This window comes from Corvus kubaryi, unplaced genomic scaffold, assembly GCF_017639235.1.
Source record: "Corvus kubaryi isolate FWS band 111438036 unplaced genomic scaffold, C.kubaryi_AGA036_p1.0 split1-65, whole genome shotgun sequence".
In the NCBI taxonomy this organism is placed as follows: domain Eukaryota; kingdom Metazoa; phylum Chordata; class Aves; order Passeriformes; family Corvidae; genus Corvus; species Corvus kubaryi.
This window is the reverse complement of record NW_024582080.1, coordinates 8,442,604-8,460,484: the sequence shown is the minus strand read 5'-3', so window position 1 is coordinate 8,460,484 and position 17,881 is coordinate 8,442,604. Positions and strand designations below refer to the sequence as shown.

At 40.3% G+C, this 17,881-nt stretch overlaps 1 protein-coding gene across 5 annotated transcripts in view; it reads right to left on the bottom strand.

Annotated features, from left to right (window-relative positions):
- Window positions 1-17,881, bottom strand: part of ATP8A2 (ATPase phospholipid transporting 8A2) — a 320,936-nt gene that overhangs the window by 236,934 nt on the left and 66,121 nt on the right. For all 5 annotated transcript variants that reach the window (XM_042014085.1, XM_042014087.1, XM_042014086.1 and 2 more), the window contains 8 exons: window positions 16,701-16,778; window positions 14,553-14,641; window positions 13,812-13,856; window positions 12,421-12,496; window positions 5,736-5,841; window positions 4,323-4,405; window positions 2,653-2,702; window positions 453-522 (listed from right to left, as the gene is read on the bottom strand). In XM_042014085.1, coding sequence (XP_041870019.1) covers window positions 453-522; window positions 2,653-2,702; window positions 4,323-4,405; window positions 5,736-5,841; window positions 12,421-12,496; window positions 13,812-13,856; window positions 14,553-14,641; window positions 16,701-16,778 — 597 coding nt within the window. The remainder of the gene's footprint in view (window positions 1-452; window positions 523-2,652; window positions 2,703-4,322; window positions 4,406-5,735; window positions 5,842-12,420; window positions 12,497-13,811; window positions 13,857-14,552; window positions 14,642-16,700; window positions 16,779-17,881) is intronic.

The window sequence follows — 17,881 nt, the reverse complement described above, 5'->3', positions numbered from 1 at the left end:
GAGCCTTTGTACTGTGCTAAGTTATTGCTCTTGTCAGTGAAGACAAAAGCACAACATGGTGCAAGTCATGGTGACAAATAACAGCAGGTGCAGAGATGCATGAAAGCCAGATCAAGAGCCAAGCACTTGAGAACAAATTTTAGTGTTATAAATTCAGACAACAGCATTTAGTCCAGCTCCTGAACTCCTGCTGCACAGCTGGGTAAGCCCTGGCTTTGCTGAAGTGAGGGTACTGCTCCCATTAATTTCAGGATTTCAGCTGGGTAGTAGAAAGCCTAGCAGTCTTCCAGCCTACAAAAGGAGTCAGAGGAGGAATGACAGCTCTCTTAAATCACTTGGCCCTAAACAGAAAACCAACAGGTATTCTGTATGAGACATGAAATGTCAGCATCAGGCACAGCTGTTGAAACAATAACTGGCAGTGTTCTCCATTAGGCAGCATAATTACTTACAGCCCCTTTGCAGTAGAGACGTAGCTGTCCTGCCGGAGTTCGAACGATCACTGACATTCTCTTCCTGTTGCTATTGAAAGAAAAATAGTTGCTTTCATTAGTCAAAGTGGTGAAGAGTAATTCCTGTTCTAGCCAGTGAATTTTCTCAGATGTGTTTAGTGCATCTGAAATCAAATGGGATATAACAGCAGTAACTTAAGATCCCACAACCCTTGACCACAAGGAGAAATATTAAATTGCCTATTTTGAGCTTCAGCCCTATGTCTCCCATTGGCAAGCACTTCAGACTTAAACCCAGATGCAAGCAAGAATTTGAAAAAGAGCAAGATAGTATAAAATCGTCTTGGAAGAAGGGCAGTCACATTTATTCTCATTATTCTGTCTCAGTTTTTCCTTATTTCTCAAGCAAAATTCCTTTGGGGACTCTAGAAATGGAATCTTTAAGGCTGATCACATCTTTATTATAGGCATAACAGACATTGAAACAACCATCCACTGACAAGGGCACTTGTTTAACTTCCTAACTCAAAAGCAAGCAAAAACATCATTGAAAGGAATCATGGTATAGACCAGTTCTTGGGCTCTATAGATTCTTTATATTGGTCTAATCAGACCCACATAGTTGGGATTAAGTACAAGGAAGTGAGACCCCTCGAGCAAGGACAGGACAGTCAAGTTTGGCATCTATATTAAAAAAAACCCTAATGTAGACGGTAGCATACTGTACACCAACATCTAACAAAGGAAGGCAGGCAAGGATAATTTCATTTTTTTTAAGAAATTTTGTCATTTTACTTATCAATCTCTCCTTTAAAAGACCCACTGGAAAAGATACTCAACTTGCAAGAGGCAGAGGCAAACAAATCAACTCTCATTAAGGGAACCATAAGAACATGTGGTTTCATGTAAATCTTTTCCTTAGCAGAAGGACAACTCGGAAGTACCCTCCTTCCTCATTACCATTTTGCCAATGTGTACAAAACACAGTGTTGAGCAATCTTTTGTCTCCTCTTGAGGCTGCTTTGAGAAATGAAGTCCCTTTTCAGAGCTCAAGAGCCATGTGTATTAAAGCAAGCTCTTGGCATGATCATCAGACAAAACAAATCTTTTCTGAGGCTTTCTAAAGAGGGGTTGGAAGGACAGCAATTAGCTGTGCCCAGAATTGCTGCAACATTCTAATGACACTGGGAAACTTCCATGTGCTTTTTGAAAACTAATTACAGGAGCTCCCTCAGTGGCCAGGTGGGAAGGTGCTACACAGGGGAGAATTAAGACAGCTCTTTTCTGCTGCATGCAAGCTGTGGCTACTCTGTCCACAGACACCAGGGTGCTGGTCAACTCGCCACAAACCCTCAAAGACTCTTCCAGTGCCTTTTCAGATACTTACCACAAGTAGCTGAAATAGCTACATTCTGACTGGAAAGAGGGAAGTACTCAAGAATAATCTTCAAAGCAAGTCAGGACACAAGAAAAGCTGCCTACCCAAATCATCCCTACCTTTAGTTTTACATAGTCCTTTAGAGCACAACCAGCCAACTAAAAGACAGCAGAGAACAAGAGTTCAAGGCTTAATCCCCAGCAAGAGTAGGAAAAGAAACAACAGAAAAAAAAGGAATGCTAACTAGCACCTAGCACCATCCAAACTGGCCTAACTTGATCAACTGACAAAGAGAAAGCACCTTGTTATCTCCAGTGATTTAGGGGCCTGATTCATCAAAGTTTCTTGCTACCCAAGCAATGCCCATCCTAATGAGCCTGACCAATTAGGAGTGCTTGCAATGTTTATATTTTCATAGCTGGCATGGTTCTTAAGAGGAGGCACTTCCAGGTGCAGTTTCCATCTACTCAAAAAGCAATTTGCAGAAGCACTATAAAAGTGCAATCCTAAAGTATGTTCTTGAAGTAGACAAGTGACAAATCAGGATACCCATGAGTCACAGCAAGACGCTTCCAGGCCAGCAACTTCTTAATACATTAACAGAGCTGCAGTGGCAGGAGAAAGTTTTATGATCACATGCCAACAGCCACCAGTTTATAAGCTCATTCATAGTACCTCAGAAATAAGATGATGAAGGGGCAGGACAAAAGTTAAGGAAGTTCTGCTTTTCTACTGTATCAGCTGTACCTTTTTACTCTCAATAACATTTTTTATAAAAAAGTTTTTGTTACCCTGCATTTCGCATATTAGAGGAAAACTTACCTGGAAAACTCCAGCACATTAAGAATTTCAAAGGTTTTCTCTTTCCCCAGCTACAAAAGAAAACAAAAGAAATCGGGTACTATTGTAAGTACAATCTGCATTATATTCTTATACGTGCAAACAGGCAAGCTGATCAGGCGGCTGTCACACATCCCAGGGTGAATAAATATGGCAATGGCTCCCTCCACTGGTTAGAGGATGCAGAGCCCTATTTAAGGAACTTAATTCAACATCCTGTATCACTGTGGCATCCTTCATTTACTACTGCTACATCATTACAAGGAGTTAGTATCTTATCCTTTTTGATTAGGCATGCTCTGAAAGCCAAGCTGCATGTTTAGCTCTCAACAGCCATCAACTAAGAGACATATTACAGGCTGTAGGCATTTTTCCAAGTTAAAATAAGCATGCCCTCCAGGCATTACAATAACCTTTGACTGACCTCACTTAGTACTTATATTCTGTGAATTCACAAGAATATTAATTATATTTTTCATTGCAAAAAAAAAAGAAAGATTAACTGAGGAGAAATTCCTGTTATCTTTGGGGGCTGAGCAGGAACAACCTGAAGAAGGAGAAAGATTTTAAAACACCTGCCATTCCTGTTGCATAATATACAAAAGGAGTAGTAGGAATTTGACCAGAGTCTTAGAATTCCAGTGATATTGGTAGCATGCAGTTAAAGAAAGTGCTGCAAAATGTAAAATCTATACACATGCAGTATACACATGTCCAGGGCATGTATCAACTTCCCCAAGATTAAAAAGCATCTCCAAACCATTTTACGTGTGCTGCCGCTGATGTAGGCAGTAAGGAGAGACAGGAATCTCTGAAAGTGACAGCTTTTATTGCTGGCTATAGATTAACAGTGCCCCAGCTTTGTATTATGAGTATACAACTAGGCCAGGTAGGCCTGGCTGTTCCTGCAGAGGAGAGAAGCATTTAGGTGGCTCTAGATGACACTGTTTATCCTAAGCTCTTCCCCTTCAACTAAGAAGAAGTTTGAGAAATTGTAAAAAGTTCATGACAAGTCCTAGAAGAAATGTTTCAAGTGCTTAGCTTGGCAGTGCACCAAGAAATTTGAGAGGGGACATACCTGACAGGAAGGACAAAAAGACATTCATTATTCTTAATAAGCACCCTACTAGCTGCATCTGTGTAAATCCAGAGCCACTTTAGCTTAGACTACAACTTGAGTCTGAATGCGGCCTCATGAGTTTGAGGCTGCCTGCGTTAACTGCAATCCATTAACTACGCACCCCCGCATACACAGCTTGTCAAGCAGATACATCTTCTACTGAAGATCTTACTCAGAAGAAATGGAACATTTAGAAGAACAGCAGCCATTAAACATAATAGTCATAAAACCTCCCAGACACATGAATTTCCTTCTAATGTGAGTGTTCCCATCTGTGCTTCCTAGACAAGGGAACTATTTTTCAGGCACAACTGCTGTCATTTCCCAAGTAAACTTGCAACTTCCCATGCCACACAGAGAGGCAGAGGACTTGGCATCTTCAAATAGATTAAGACAACTTTTCTCAGTGTGCATAAGCCCTTTGCATGTAGGATCCTGAAGGCCCTGGAAAAGGGCCCTCACAGAACCAGGGAGGACACCTTTATGCTCTGCATGACCTTGGCAGCCTGTGCCATGCACATCCACCGCTTACCGCATCAATGATAACAGAATGGGGAGTCCGTCCTGTGAAGACATAACCAAGTTTTTTTGCTCCTTTTACTAATGCTCCTTCATCTGCCAAAACAAACAAACAAACAGCTTGAATTTAACCTGGTATGTAAAAGAGGCCTCCAAAACCCATACTTAAATACGGCAGATTGCCAAAACAGCATCCCCTTTCCCATATACTCCCCTCCATAGGGATGCCAGAGTAGCTCTGCACACTCTTCCACAAAAAACATTCAACATTTTAGTCCTACAAAGGCCGTGCAATATCAACTACACAAACCTGGTACTCAATCTGTATAAAATACCCTGTAACTACTGAAGCATTGAACTCTTTTCTTGTGGAGGTGCCATACTTTTCCACAAGGGAAAAATACCTGCTCTGAAAGCAAGATCAAAGCTCTGTTACTCTAACTTCCCACAATATGCATTTAATCCATTTTCTGCTGTGAAGGCACTAAGTTCAGGTACTACAGAAATACAGCATTGTTTTCTGGAGACTGAACTAGGCAGTGTTATTAAGAGCTCAAATAACAGAGCTGCAATCAGAGCCAACACCTGTACCTCCCGTAGGTAATTACAGAGCCTCCTTAAGGAGCAAGTGTCATCAAGCACAACTGCCATACAGGTGGATTTAGTGCCTAATTCAAGCAACCCTCATGTCTCTGCAGCTCCCTTGGTCTCCTCACGGTTCATCACTCTGACCAGACATTCCTTACATGAGCTCTTCAACCTACTTTTCAGACACTCTATTAAGACATAAAACAGAAATGATGCTGCTTCATCACTCAATACACCACTACAGCAATTCTAGAAATATCTTCACTAACAGAGATAAACTCAATGGAGAGCAATGTTCCCCAATCTGGCCCCGCCTAGCTCCGTTAATACCTTTGGGCTAACTGAAAGGAGTAAAAACCGGTGAAGTGCAAACCTGAATACAGCCAAGATTCTGAAAGTTTTGGTTGTATTGTGCCAGGTATCAGCACTGGATAGCTTCCTATCTTGCTCTAAGCAGATAGTAGATCAAGAAAGACAGTTTTTAGTCATGCCAATAAAGTAACGGCTCATGCAGAAACAAATCATTACTTCCTACGCACTCAGTCTTTTACTTTCACCCCGCAGAAAGAGTAGAAGGTCTCTTGAGAGCAGAAGGAATCCTAAGCCCAGCCTATCTCTAAAGAAACATCATGGGCTACATGGTTTTGTAGGAAGCATTCAAAAGCAGTGTGTACTGATTACAGAAGATGCCAGATCTACTGCTAGCATCGTGGGGGACATTTTGCTTTCAAAATCAATGACCTTTGAAATTACCCAGAAATTTATGGACCTTCCTTCCATCTACCTCTACTCCTTCAACTCATTCCTTTCCCTCCCAAAAAAGAAAGCAAAAACCAACCTGGAGAGGAAGCCTGGTAGATTATTGTATTTCCTTGTCTCTCAGGAACAACAGTATGACACACGGCCAGCAGTGTGAGGAACTCCTGTATATGCACAGCTGTGGGCTAGACAGGACGCCAGGAGAGTGAGGTTTAGCATTACACACAGACTGAGGAACCTGTTCACTAAACTGAGACAATCTTATATGCCACAGACAAAAAAAAACCCAAAACATATTCTGTTCTCTATTTATAGCAGTTGTTTTGACCTCAGAACATCAAGACAGCACAGTTCAGGGCCAGCATTGATGAACTAGAGAGCTAATGGTAATGACCTCGTTTAACTTGCAGAGAGCTGAGAAGCCAGAGTATTCCCCCACCCCACAAACATAAAAGTATTACTTCTTTAGCACCCCAAGCTTCATATAGGCAAAGACATCTGCCACAAGATGATGACAATCTAGCAACAGGAAATACTACTAATGGCAACTTCCAATAGATTGACAGCAACCACACCAGAACTAAACTTGCTGCAAGTGCACCCTTAGTGACGAACATCCAGAGCTGAGAGCAGCTGAACAGCCAGTAGAAGGCAACATCATGTGTCATTCCAGAGGAATACAGAACCCAGCCAAGCATAAAATTAATCCATGGTCCCTACACATTCAGCATCATGAGAACATGCAACATAAACCACTGTTTCAAAGTGCTTAAACAGACACCATGTCTGCAACTCAGCAAAGATGCTCTGGCACTTAAATCACAGGCCTCTGATCAGCCAACCCTGGCAACTGCAACCTTTAGTGATGTGAAATTAAGTCCCTCATCCCATTCTTCCCTCCTTTCCATCCCTGCCTCTGGCACAAGATTTATAGTCTCACAGCAGTCAGGAACAGCACTCAGATGCCCAGCTCACAACCTGGCCTACTAACTTCATCCACAATTCGCACAGATCTCTAAGATGCTTGGCTGAAACAGCTGAAGTGAACACATGGCTCTCCTTCACCAACTCTGCTATATCCATAACATCCACAGGTGGTAGCATCACTGTCTTGGATCACAGCAGCCATTTGCTCAGTGACTCAGACATGAACTTAGCAGTTCTACCTTTGCAGAAAGCCCTACTTGACTTTGCAAACTCTCAAAGAATTTCTGCATATAAAAATACCATCTAGTTTCCAAAGTTTTCATTAGCATAGCATATGCACTGGCAATATGAAGGTTTAATTACTAGGAAGTAAATTATTATGAAAGCCACAAAACCATGTCAGCTGGCAAACATTGTGTCAATGTGTGTAAACAAAGTAAGTATATCAGAAAGTAGAGTAATAAAAAGACTGAAGATCCAAGACCTATATTCTTGTTTTACTTCATGTACTTTTTCATGAATATTTTCAATGTAACTGTTTCCAAATTGTATGGTCACATATCACTAAAATAACAACAGCTGTAGCTTTTGACATGCTGGGGTACAGAAGCTGTGCTCAGGAAAATGAACATATATTTACACACTATTATCTGACTAAGTCCACAGCAAATTACAGTCAAGTGGTTACTGCTGTTCCATTATTTCCAGTGAAAATAATGAAAGTTTTATCTCCATGTCCAAAGGCACAGCCTGCCAGATTCTCATTTCAGCATCTGTTGCTGTAGACCTTTGATGTCCTTCTCACACTTTTATCACCTAGCCCCTTAACAAGCTTTCATAGTATGTGTTCTATCAGCTGGAAACAACCTGTCTCCAGTAATGACATGGATTTTAATCCTTCCTGTGTATGTATTTATGTTTTCAAGCCAGCAACATAATTTGCTGCTGTCTTGGTATTTTCACAGCTCACAATGTATTACAAGGCAATCCTCCAATTCTGTTGCAACCAGCTTATCACAACAGCTCCTCCACACAGCTGTCATTTGTTTCCTTTCTATAGTGTTCCAGCACTGACAATATTTGTTGCACAGGCATGAATCAGGGTAGAGCATTCAAATTCCTACTTTGGACCTGTGAACAGAAAATCTGTTAATGGCTTCTATGGCAACATATCCCTTCCAATATGCTGAGCTGAATCCCAGCATAGGACAGAAGTCCCACAGGTTAACTGATTCTGCTTTATTACTTATTTTCCTCTATCAACTCTCTGACGTCTCAGTAGTGAAATTCTTACTGATGGTCTCTGTGAGACATTTCTTGCCTGTTCATATGTTAAGGTCAGCCCTATTTCTTCCCACCCCATTTTTTAGTTCTCTATCTATCTGTAGTTGGAACAAAGTTTCCATATTTTAGTCTCTTATTTATCAATCCACAGGTAGTTCTCATTTTAAGAGCCTTCCTCACTCATTTTTCTCCCTGTGTGCCAACAACTCTGGGTGAAAGCCATTGCTTCTTCCTCTGGGTTTTTTGCCCAAAGATCCATGAAAAAAATAGTGTACAAACATCTACACAAGCAATATACTCCACTGGCTGAATTACTTTGTTTGCTGCCCCTATCAGCTGAGAACCACATACACATTGCAACAGTCTCCTACTTCTGGAAGCAGATTGTTATCTACAAATCACTATCCTCAGTGAAAACAAAGTTTAGCTATCTAGTAGGTACATCACTATCCATTATCAAGCAGACCACTGGTCAAGAAGCTGTATCCCAAGTTTTCATCTCTTCACAGCTCCCTTATTTAGAGGAAAAAGCCACTGTGACAAGACTCAGTCTTCTGGGGAGCAAACTGCACTGTGCAGAGATTCATATCTGCACATGTGACACACATGTCTTTATCTGGACTCCTCACTGAAGACAAACTATTTTTCTCAACTGTTAAAGAGTCTGATAAAATTACAAGGAAGTTGCATGGGAAGTTAAAGATATCTTTCGTCTTTCATTTTACTTGTAGCAGTATCAGATCAGTGCCTCCATTCACAACATTTCCATGTGAGCAGGACTGACGGTTTTTTGACTAAATAGCCTAGAAATGGCCAGTGGGATATTAAAGCACAGTCTAACAACCTGAGAGCTTACTACTTTGCATGTAAGTGGCACATTCTGCCAAGGGAAACTGAAAATGCTTATGTACTTCATAACCAAGGAGAATAACGACTCACCATCTTAAAAAGATATGAACTTCCTACCATTTAGTTCACTAAAGTATCTGGAGAGCAGTGCGAGGATCCAGCCATGTTGGGCACCTCCAGAACAGTGAAGCTGGCAGGACTGGAGGAGACCAAGATATTTCAGGCACAGACTGAAAGAAGACATTAACCAGCTTTTGAATATCAAGAGAGTGAAATGCAAGTTTATCTTGTCCAAAACCAATGAGATATGGCCTATAATTAAAGATACTGCCTTGTACTTTAACAAAAGTACCAAAGTCCCACGCACAGTAAGAACAAAAGCAGGTGAGAGAAAAATGTATCTCACCAAGCTCTAACAATTTAATTGTGAGCTATAAAATTATAGGTTTGGACAGTTTTGCAGCAATCTGAACTAGAGCCTCTCATAGGTTTTCATCACCTGAACGTGGTTTTTTTCCCCTCCTGTATTTCAAATCCCAGTTTTTCATCCCAGTTAGTCGTGGCATTAGCTGCTTTCCTATGGAATTAAGAATCAGCTGATGATAGCTGTCATTTCAACAAAGCTTGATGGGATAATAGCCTCAGTTCCCACACACTACACAACAATAAGCAGACATGTTGGTGAGGTCTAAACAAACACTTTCAGTGTGGTAAAGGCTCAATGTGAGCACAACAGTCGTCTGTTCTGCCTGGTCAGCTGCTAAAGTTCTCATCACACATACTCACTGAACCCATTCATGCATCTGCAGCTATATCTATATATATGTTTGCCACTTCTTGGCCAAGAGATAATTTGGTGGCCACAGAAGAAAGTTCATATGCAAATGGAAATTCACAGATGAAGTTCAGGGAGAATCCTGGGAGACAGAGGAGTCTAGGATGAGAACCAAGACTGTTAGTTTCTTCACTTCTTGACCTCCTTCCCTGCTCTCCTATCATCAGTGTAAAACATAACCCCACATCAAACAGGCTTGCATCGCCATGCTGAGTTCATTCACAGCACATATGCAACCAGCAAGCACCAAGATAAAGACCGTCTAGCACATTAACCAAACATTCCTTCTAGTCTTAGAAAAAACCTGATCTTTTCTTATTAGACTAAGTTTATGCCATTTTCTCTGTAGAAACAAGACAGCATCGTACACCTGGTCAGCCGCACAGTTCATCCAACAGAAGCTGATACAAAGAAAAAGCACAGGCAGACAAACCTATGTACTTTCTTCCACATTAAAATACCAGAGCAGCCAAGAGAAACCTCTACATGTGCTCAAGACAAGTTATTTTTCCCTGGAACATTTCCTACAGGGCAGTAATTCAGTAACTGCTGCTCAAAAGTGGACTTGGCTATCAGTCAGCCCTTACACACCAGCGGCCCAGAAGAGCTATGAAATTTAGAGGTGATGCAGGATGCTAAAAATCTTCCTAGCAGATGGAAGACAGTCTCATGAGTACAAGTACATAATTTTTTATTTTCAACCTGGAAAGAAAATTACTTGGCACTGAGACAGTTCTAAACTAACACTTGTGACTGAAGTGAAAAAAAGATTAAAATCTTCAAGACCAGAGCAATGAGCACTTAACGAGAGTTTGGAAGAGATCACATTTACAGCTTCAGCTGCAAAAGGGCAAATGTTTAGAGGGAATTAATTGCCCAAGTACTGTACCATCTAACTCCACTAGGCAGCTTGTGCTAGAACATTTCTGTTTTTTCACCTCAGTTCACTAAATGAGTAGAAATTGACAGACATCTGCAAGTGGCATCTGCAGCTATCTATCAGCTGTAAAAATGAAGATAATATGGATTTTTAGATAGAAAGAAGCAGTTTATGCATCTGAACAGCTGACCTAATGCAAAAAAAAAAAAAAACTGGAAAGACCCTTCCCTCTACCGCTATCCTGGAATTTAGCCCTCCTCTCACCCACAGACTGACAAATACACCTGAACATGCTAAGCAAACTGTTACGTGTAGTTCTCGCATTCCCATGTGTTGTGCTGAATCACCACTTGCCAGAGGGTGGCACCCATTCCTCCAGTACAGTCAGGCTCTGAAAACTATCTTTGGCTTACACAAGGTACTTCTCATTAGCCAGAAGTGATTGTCTTCTGTGACACTGATTGTCTGAGGGCCGAGTTCACACAGTATGCTCAGCCCAACAGTCAGCTGTGCAATGACATCAGTATTTGTCTAAGTGACCAGCAAAAGAATTCTGAGCTGTCTAGACTAAATGACACTTAAGGAAGCTACCAAAATCCCCTATTTGCCTGCTACAACAGCATGTATTTCGTCTATCCCCCAAAGCAGAAACTACCCAGAGAAGATCAAATAATTAGGTAGCCCAAAAATAAGGGGCCATCTCAAGGCTAGGTGAGAAATTCCATCTCAGACCTCATTTGAGATACATTCCTTCTGCTGAGTCTATTAAAATATACCAAAGCATTTTTCTGCATGCATACCTAAAGCAGCAGCCAGAAAGAGCTCAAACACATTCTACCTACAGCCCACACCTAAACCAGAATGAATACCTGGAGTCAGCAACTACCATAAGCCATAATTGTAGCCATAAATGAACAAACAGGACTCAAAGGAACAGGACAATACATGAATCTTGGCTGCAAGTCACGTCCAGTGGAAATCCTTCCAGTGTCCATGATTACAAAAGCCACATAGGAAACCAGGGCACTGTTCTGAGAGGGTGACCTTGCTGGAGGTTAGAGCACAGGAGCCATCTCTAGGCTCCATCACCCTGAGGAACACATAGTGCCACACCAAGTAATTATTCCCTTCTGGCATTCACACCATGCTGTGTTTCAAGTTCTTAAGTACTGCACAGCAGAACAGAAAGAAAAGCTTTCCTGCACACAAACAGTATATTGCAACTATATTTTAGATGCTCATACAAAACTTAACCAGCCCAGTTACAGAAGCTATACTGTCTAAGGAGAGCAATCAGCTGCTTGAGTTTGTGCTTGCCAATGCTCAGACCTCATACTGTGAGACAGCCTGCAAAGAACAAGGGTCATGCTTTTTGGCAAGTGAATTAGTTGTCTTGTGTCCAGTCAGACACTTCATAGCTGCATGATTCCCAAATAAACAATGAACTGACACTGTAAAGACTAGGTCCCTTTAGGACTCAACAGCTAGGCTAAGATTATTAATCATTAAGGCTTATGCTAAGCTTGAATATGCAATTAATTCCCATCTTTTGCATCCTTTATATAACTAGAATTCCAAACACTTGCAATACTTAAAACAAGGCTCATTCCAGAATTACCTTGTAATGCTGTAGATTATGATTTAAAATGGTGTAGATGTTTGAACACTCCATGTAGTTTTTCTTTTAAAGAATTATAATTTCTATCATAACTTGTTACAAAGCATTATCTTCCATATACAACAGCATGAACCTGCCTTATAGGTAGCTGGTATCCATATCAATGCCATTGCTTCTTTAATTCAATTGTAAGACAAGTGGGCAGAAAGGCGTTGGAGGCAGCTATTTTGATTCCAATTTGCCCCCTCTGTGCTTGCATGACACAATCACAGAGCAGACTTAATCACACAAATAGATTTGCTCAGCATTCAATTCCAGACAAACTTAGAATAGGGCATTTAAGAGGCGTGATATTCAAAGAGCAGACTTACATGATCGTTTTCAATGTTTTGCAGCAGTCTTGGGTCATCAAATTCACACGACTCACTGGTGGAAGGAGGTAGCTGGCTGCAGAGCAAAACAAGCACATTCAAACAAGTGGCAACATTGCCAATCTTAGTACTTCATCTCTTTTCTTGGGAAGCAAATTTAAAAAGCAAAGTAAGACTCCAGTGTCCTTGAAAGCATTGAGAAAAGATCATATGAGTAATGCAGAAAGTGCTGAAAATGAGCACCAGCAAAAAACCCAAAATGGTTATGGCTGATGTGTTTCAGAAGATTCACGTGTCAATGCACCTCCTGGCACAGATGTAGCAACAGCAGTTTCTAAGCATATTTTAAGATGCATGGATTTCAGGGAGGCTTACTTATAAAATAGATCAAAGTTCAATATCCCTAAGTTCCCTCCCTAGTCACAGTGTTCTGCTTCACGCTGACCCCTGGAGGATTTTAAGTCTGAGTACTCCACATAAGTACCCAGAAGAAACTTTCACAGAACTGACTAGGAAAGAAAGATGCAAGGAAAGAAAATATGGCAATGAAGGAAACAGCAATATCTTGGAAGAAAAGAGGGATCCATAGAAATTACATCTCAACAAAAAAGAAACGTGTAATTTTATCACCCTCCTAAAAGATGATCATAAAAATGAGCTGGACCAGTGGAGAAGCCTAGCTTAGCTCACCACCAAGTGCTTTTCTAACAGCATTCAGTGTTTACCTGTTTCTTGGGTAGGAACTCACTTCTTGCCTGTATTTGCCATTCAAATCCATGCCAGCCCTCCCTGGCTCTTCCCCTCCTTCCCAATAACCTCAATATGCTTCACTGACACCTGCGTAACACCTCTGGGTCTTCACTCATTTCTGTGGAATGGGACAGACCTGTCACCTCTATTGATTAAAGTTCTCAATAAAAAGGAGTGGGATTCTCTGGACATGATAGACCTACATACCAAGCTCTCTCCCAGCTTAATTACTAAAACATAGCATTTTAATAAAGAAGTCCCTTTTCTTCTCATTATCAGGCCTGAACTTAGTGATTGCAAAGAGCAACATTCAGGCTCTAGCTTCAGTCTCTAAGGTTCCTGTAAAGTAGGTTACTTTTAGCTTTTAACTTGACTGTCTGCAATTATAAATAAGCACTGCATTAGCATCCCAGCCACCCCAGCCACTGCCTATTCCTCACCCCGTTCACATACCAACTCTCTGTGCAGAAGAGTGGATCCATCACCACCCACCAGCTCTGCATTAGGCTTCCACTGGAAGACCATTTTACTCAAACAGATTCCTGCCTTGGGCTTCTTCCAGTCCCAAATTGGAAAGCGGTCTTTATATAGATTGTACCCACTCTGCTATACAGAACACAAACATCTTGGAATATATTTACCTGAAGTCTTCTGATGAACGTTCTCTTTCCAACTCAGGAAAGTGACTGAGGAGTAGAAAAAGGAAAAAAAGAACATTTATTCCACTTTAGTAACCAAAAAAAAGAGGTGGAAAGCGAAGATCAATGAGTCATCACACAAAAACATATGCTGGAACCACAGGTTCAGCTGTTCATACATTTGAATCAAGTTTTCTGCCTTTTGAGATATCTAATTTAGCTACCATGAAATTCAAAGGTTAACTTGCACTGAGATCTGAAGACTACCCATTTAAAATGAAGCAAATACAAAGATTTAGATGACTCAAAGGGATCCTTTTGTCAGAACAGAATAAAACCAGTAAGCAGGTATCCCTCTTGTACAAGGAACATTAAACTCTATAATTACAACTACACTGTTCTAAAAAAATTCTGGTTCTTCTCAAGTCTCAGAAATATGACTGATAATTGCTACCCTTGGACTGCAACTTTTTCCCTCTTGAAAAGCCAGAGCTTATTTAGCACTTCTGGTTTTGTTTAAATCATGATCATGTCAGTTAGGAAGCAAGTTTCTTTGCTTCATGTGAAGTACTCCCCAGGTTTGACTTTCATAATTTGTGCTGCAGGACAGGAAAATGAAAGCTATTAATTAAGACCACAAAACATGCTAGAATATAAACTGAAGAACAGAATGTTCTAAACCTTTTCCAATATAAAATTTTGTACCAGTAGTAACCACACAGTTTTTTAAAAAGTCATACACACCCATATGTCACTCCAGCAATACTGCATTTCTTGAAGTTCATGATATTGCATGTTAGAGTACCTGTTTTATCAGAAAACAGGTATTTTACCTGGAAGGGAAAAAAAAGTCTGATTTTCAACTTGCATAGTAACAAGCTCAAAGTAGAAAATAGGAAGATTCTCAGAGACATATTGCTCAAATGTCACAATATTGGCCAATGCAGGCTTATTACAGCTTGATTTGTCTACCAAATCTACTGAAAAATAATCAGGCAAATTATTTAATTGCATTAATTCTTTATCTCTAAATGTGGAAGGGCTCAAATAGTAGATATCAATTGCCAAGGCTCCAGTGTGGTCACCACAGATGTATTTGGTTGTGCTACTTGGACATTTATCAAATCTTTTAACTGTACCTATCTCAAAGAGCAAGACTGGAAATGAAAACAAAGACTCAGGATTGTTGAAGGATCATTGGGTTTTTACACACTGAAGATATTCAGTGTTTCAAAGATCACCAGAAATATTTGGGGCTTTTTCCCCTCACTATAAGCATGGAATATGCTAGAGTAAGTCCAGCTGGTATTCTGCAGGCAAACAAAAGCTGCTTTTTCTGATGTCCAGTCATGAGCCGTCCTGAAGTACACAACACACTGCCACAGTCAGCACTGCCCAAACTAATAATCCCTTAATGGAAACAGTGACTTTAAGGTAGATGTAAGAGGCAACCCCAACAAAGCAACATGACCTCTTGGAGCATTAGCAGATTCACAATTCCCACCTTTAATGGGCCACAACAGACCAAAACTAATTGCAAGTTAATAACACCACAGCTGTACCTCTACACCAGCTAAGACTTTCAACAAGTAACATGTAGGAAGGGATGGTAATAACATGAAAGAGTGAGACAACTTAAAGACCAAACAACTTTGATGTCCTGGGGTGACAGGTAACTAGAGTTAGAAGAAGCTTTTCCTCAATAATCGCCATTCAGTTCAAGACAGTGCACGACACTATTTGTAAGGTGATCCTTTAGCTGTGCACTACACTGCTACTGAATACAGCATTGGAAAGGGAGCCTTTGCAAGCCAGAAGTCAAAGTGGGTACCCAAACTTCTGAGGAATTTTAAGTCATTAATAATTTCACCATAAAACAAAAATATCAAGGGCACCTGTGAACATGTAATTCAATTAAATGAATCAAAAAATTCAGTCTAGTTACACAGAATCACTTGTAAGCCATTCCTGAAGACAACATATGGGCCACCAACATACATTATGCCACAAATACTTTACTTCAGGCAAAAATAACACCATAATTTAGAGGTTGATAACGTCACATCAAAGCGATTTAAATACAAATCAAATTTTAGCATTCATAAGAAAAATGCCAATCGGTTTAAGCAGGAAGAATATTGACTACGCCCCTATTGAGCAGCAAATTATTGTGTCTTTTAGATACATAAATGTTGTCTCTAACACTAAATTCACACAAGTTATGAAGTTCACATAGTTCCGTTACAGACCTATAACCTTGATGGTCAAGGAAAAAAGCTAGCATTTCTCAATGGTGCTACAAAATTCCAATAGCAAAGTCGTATTTTCCAGTAAGCTTGTTATGGGAAGCCCTTCCAGTCTGAAGAAATGTTATTTACAGAATAAAGTAATCTACAACAACTAGAAGTTAATATACAGTTATCTTTAGCTGAAAGGAAAATAGGAATGCTTGAAGGAACACACTATCTAAATCAGGAATACAACTGCATTTTTTTGACTGGCATCTCCTGTGAAGTAGTCAGAAACATCAAGACCTAATAACACAGTCTAGGCTGTTGGCCTGCTCTTCAGCCAAGCTTAGCCGTGTACGTTCTGTTCTGGTACAGACAGCCAAAACCACAAAGCATCTCTCCAATACCTTTGAGAATAAAGTTGAGTGAACATATGAAATAGTTTCAATTCCCAAACATAAAACTGCCTATATGACATTACATTTAATCCTGTGATGTCTCATTATTTCACTTGTAAGACTCAGACTAGAGAAAATAACAATGTCCCATTAACCCGAGTAACACAGAGCAACAGAATAAAGCAGATTTGTACATCTTGCTCTCACACCTTCTCTCAACACAACATATCACAATCACGACACTTAAGAAAACATTGTTTTACCTGCCCAAGTTCCTCATTAAGGTTTGAGGTTCTGGCCATTGCAGGTGTATCTGTTTCAGGGTAATACATATCTATGTCCTGAAATGAGAGCAAAATTAAGACTTATGTTATGCAAATTAAGCACTAAAGTCCCTGTTTTTCTTTTAGTCAGCTCCAGCTTGGCTTAACTGTCTTAATGCTATGAGTGGGCATTCTGAATGCTTGAGACAAACATCATCCCAGGATGGATATGGATGCCTCCTTTACTACATGGACATGAGAAAAGCCAGATTCAACTACAGGTAGTTAATAAACTAAAGGTACAACAGTAAAAAAAGAAACTTAGTACAGTAGAAAGAAGCTCATGCACCAGCCATGATAATCATAGGTATTCAGTTACAACAATCAGTTGTTCTAGCCACATTGATGACTGGAGAGACAATTTTAGTGGCTCCACAAAATAAACTCTTTCTGTTACTGCATTTTATTGTGAGAGTAAAAGAAACAGCTACCACACAAACCAAAGCAACTTCTCAGATATGCATCTCTAGTACATTATAAGCAGCTCCGGGAACAGACTTTTTAAACTTCACTTACATATATTTTATAGGAACCTACTACATTACTCAAAGTCCAAGGATTAACGCATACCAACAAAAGGTATTCCTCTTGGTTTTGTCCAGCTTGAGAGCCATCACTACAGTATTTTTGGCCCACAACTTGAGACAGACATTTTGAAGTCAAAGCTTCCCTGAACAGAGGGATTACTGTTTGCTTGCGTGAGGCAGCGCCAACTTATCTCCTTACAAAAACTTTACGGTCCATACCAGAGGTGACCTCAAGGCCACAGCCAAACCCTAAACCAAACTCCACACCTTCAAACAAGTCTAGTCTTTCCCTCTGCTGTGTCTGAGAGGAGCTGTAAGATACTGAAGAGTTTTCAAAAGATAATTACTGAACGTGAGTCAGCAGAGAGATCTCCTTCAACCAAGAGCTGAGACTTCCTTCTCATCCTAAAGGCCTAAAATACAAGTCATCATTTGCACAGGGGACCTTCCCATGACTAGATCTTTTAATTTCCTGTGAAACACAGAACTGATATAGAATAAACCCTCTGAGTTTCCCAGAAGTTGCATCAGAAAAGTAATTAGAAAATCTTGCAAAGATGTTAAGTGGGTTTTTATTTTAAATGTCAACATCCA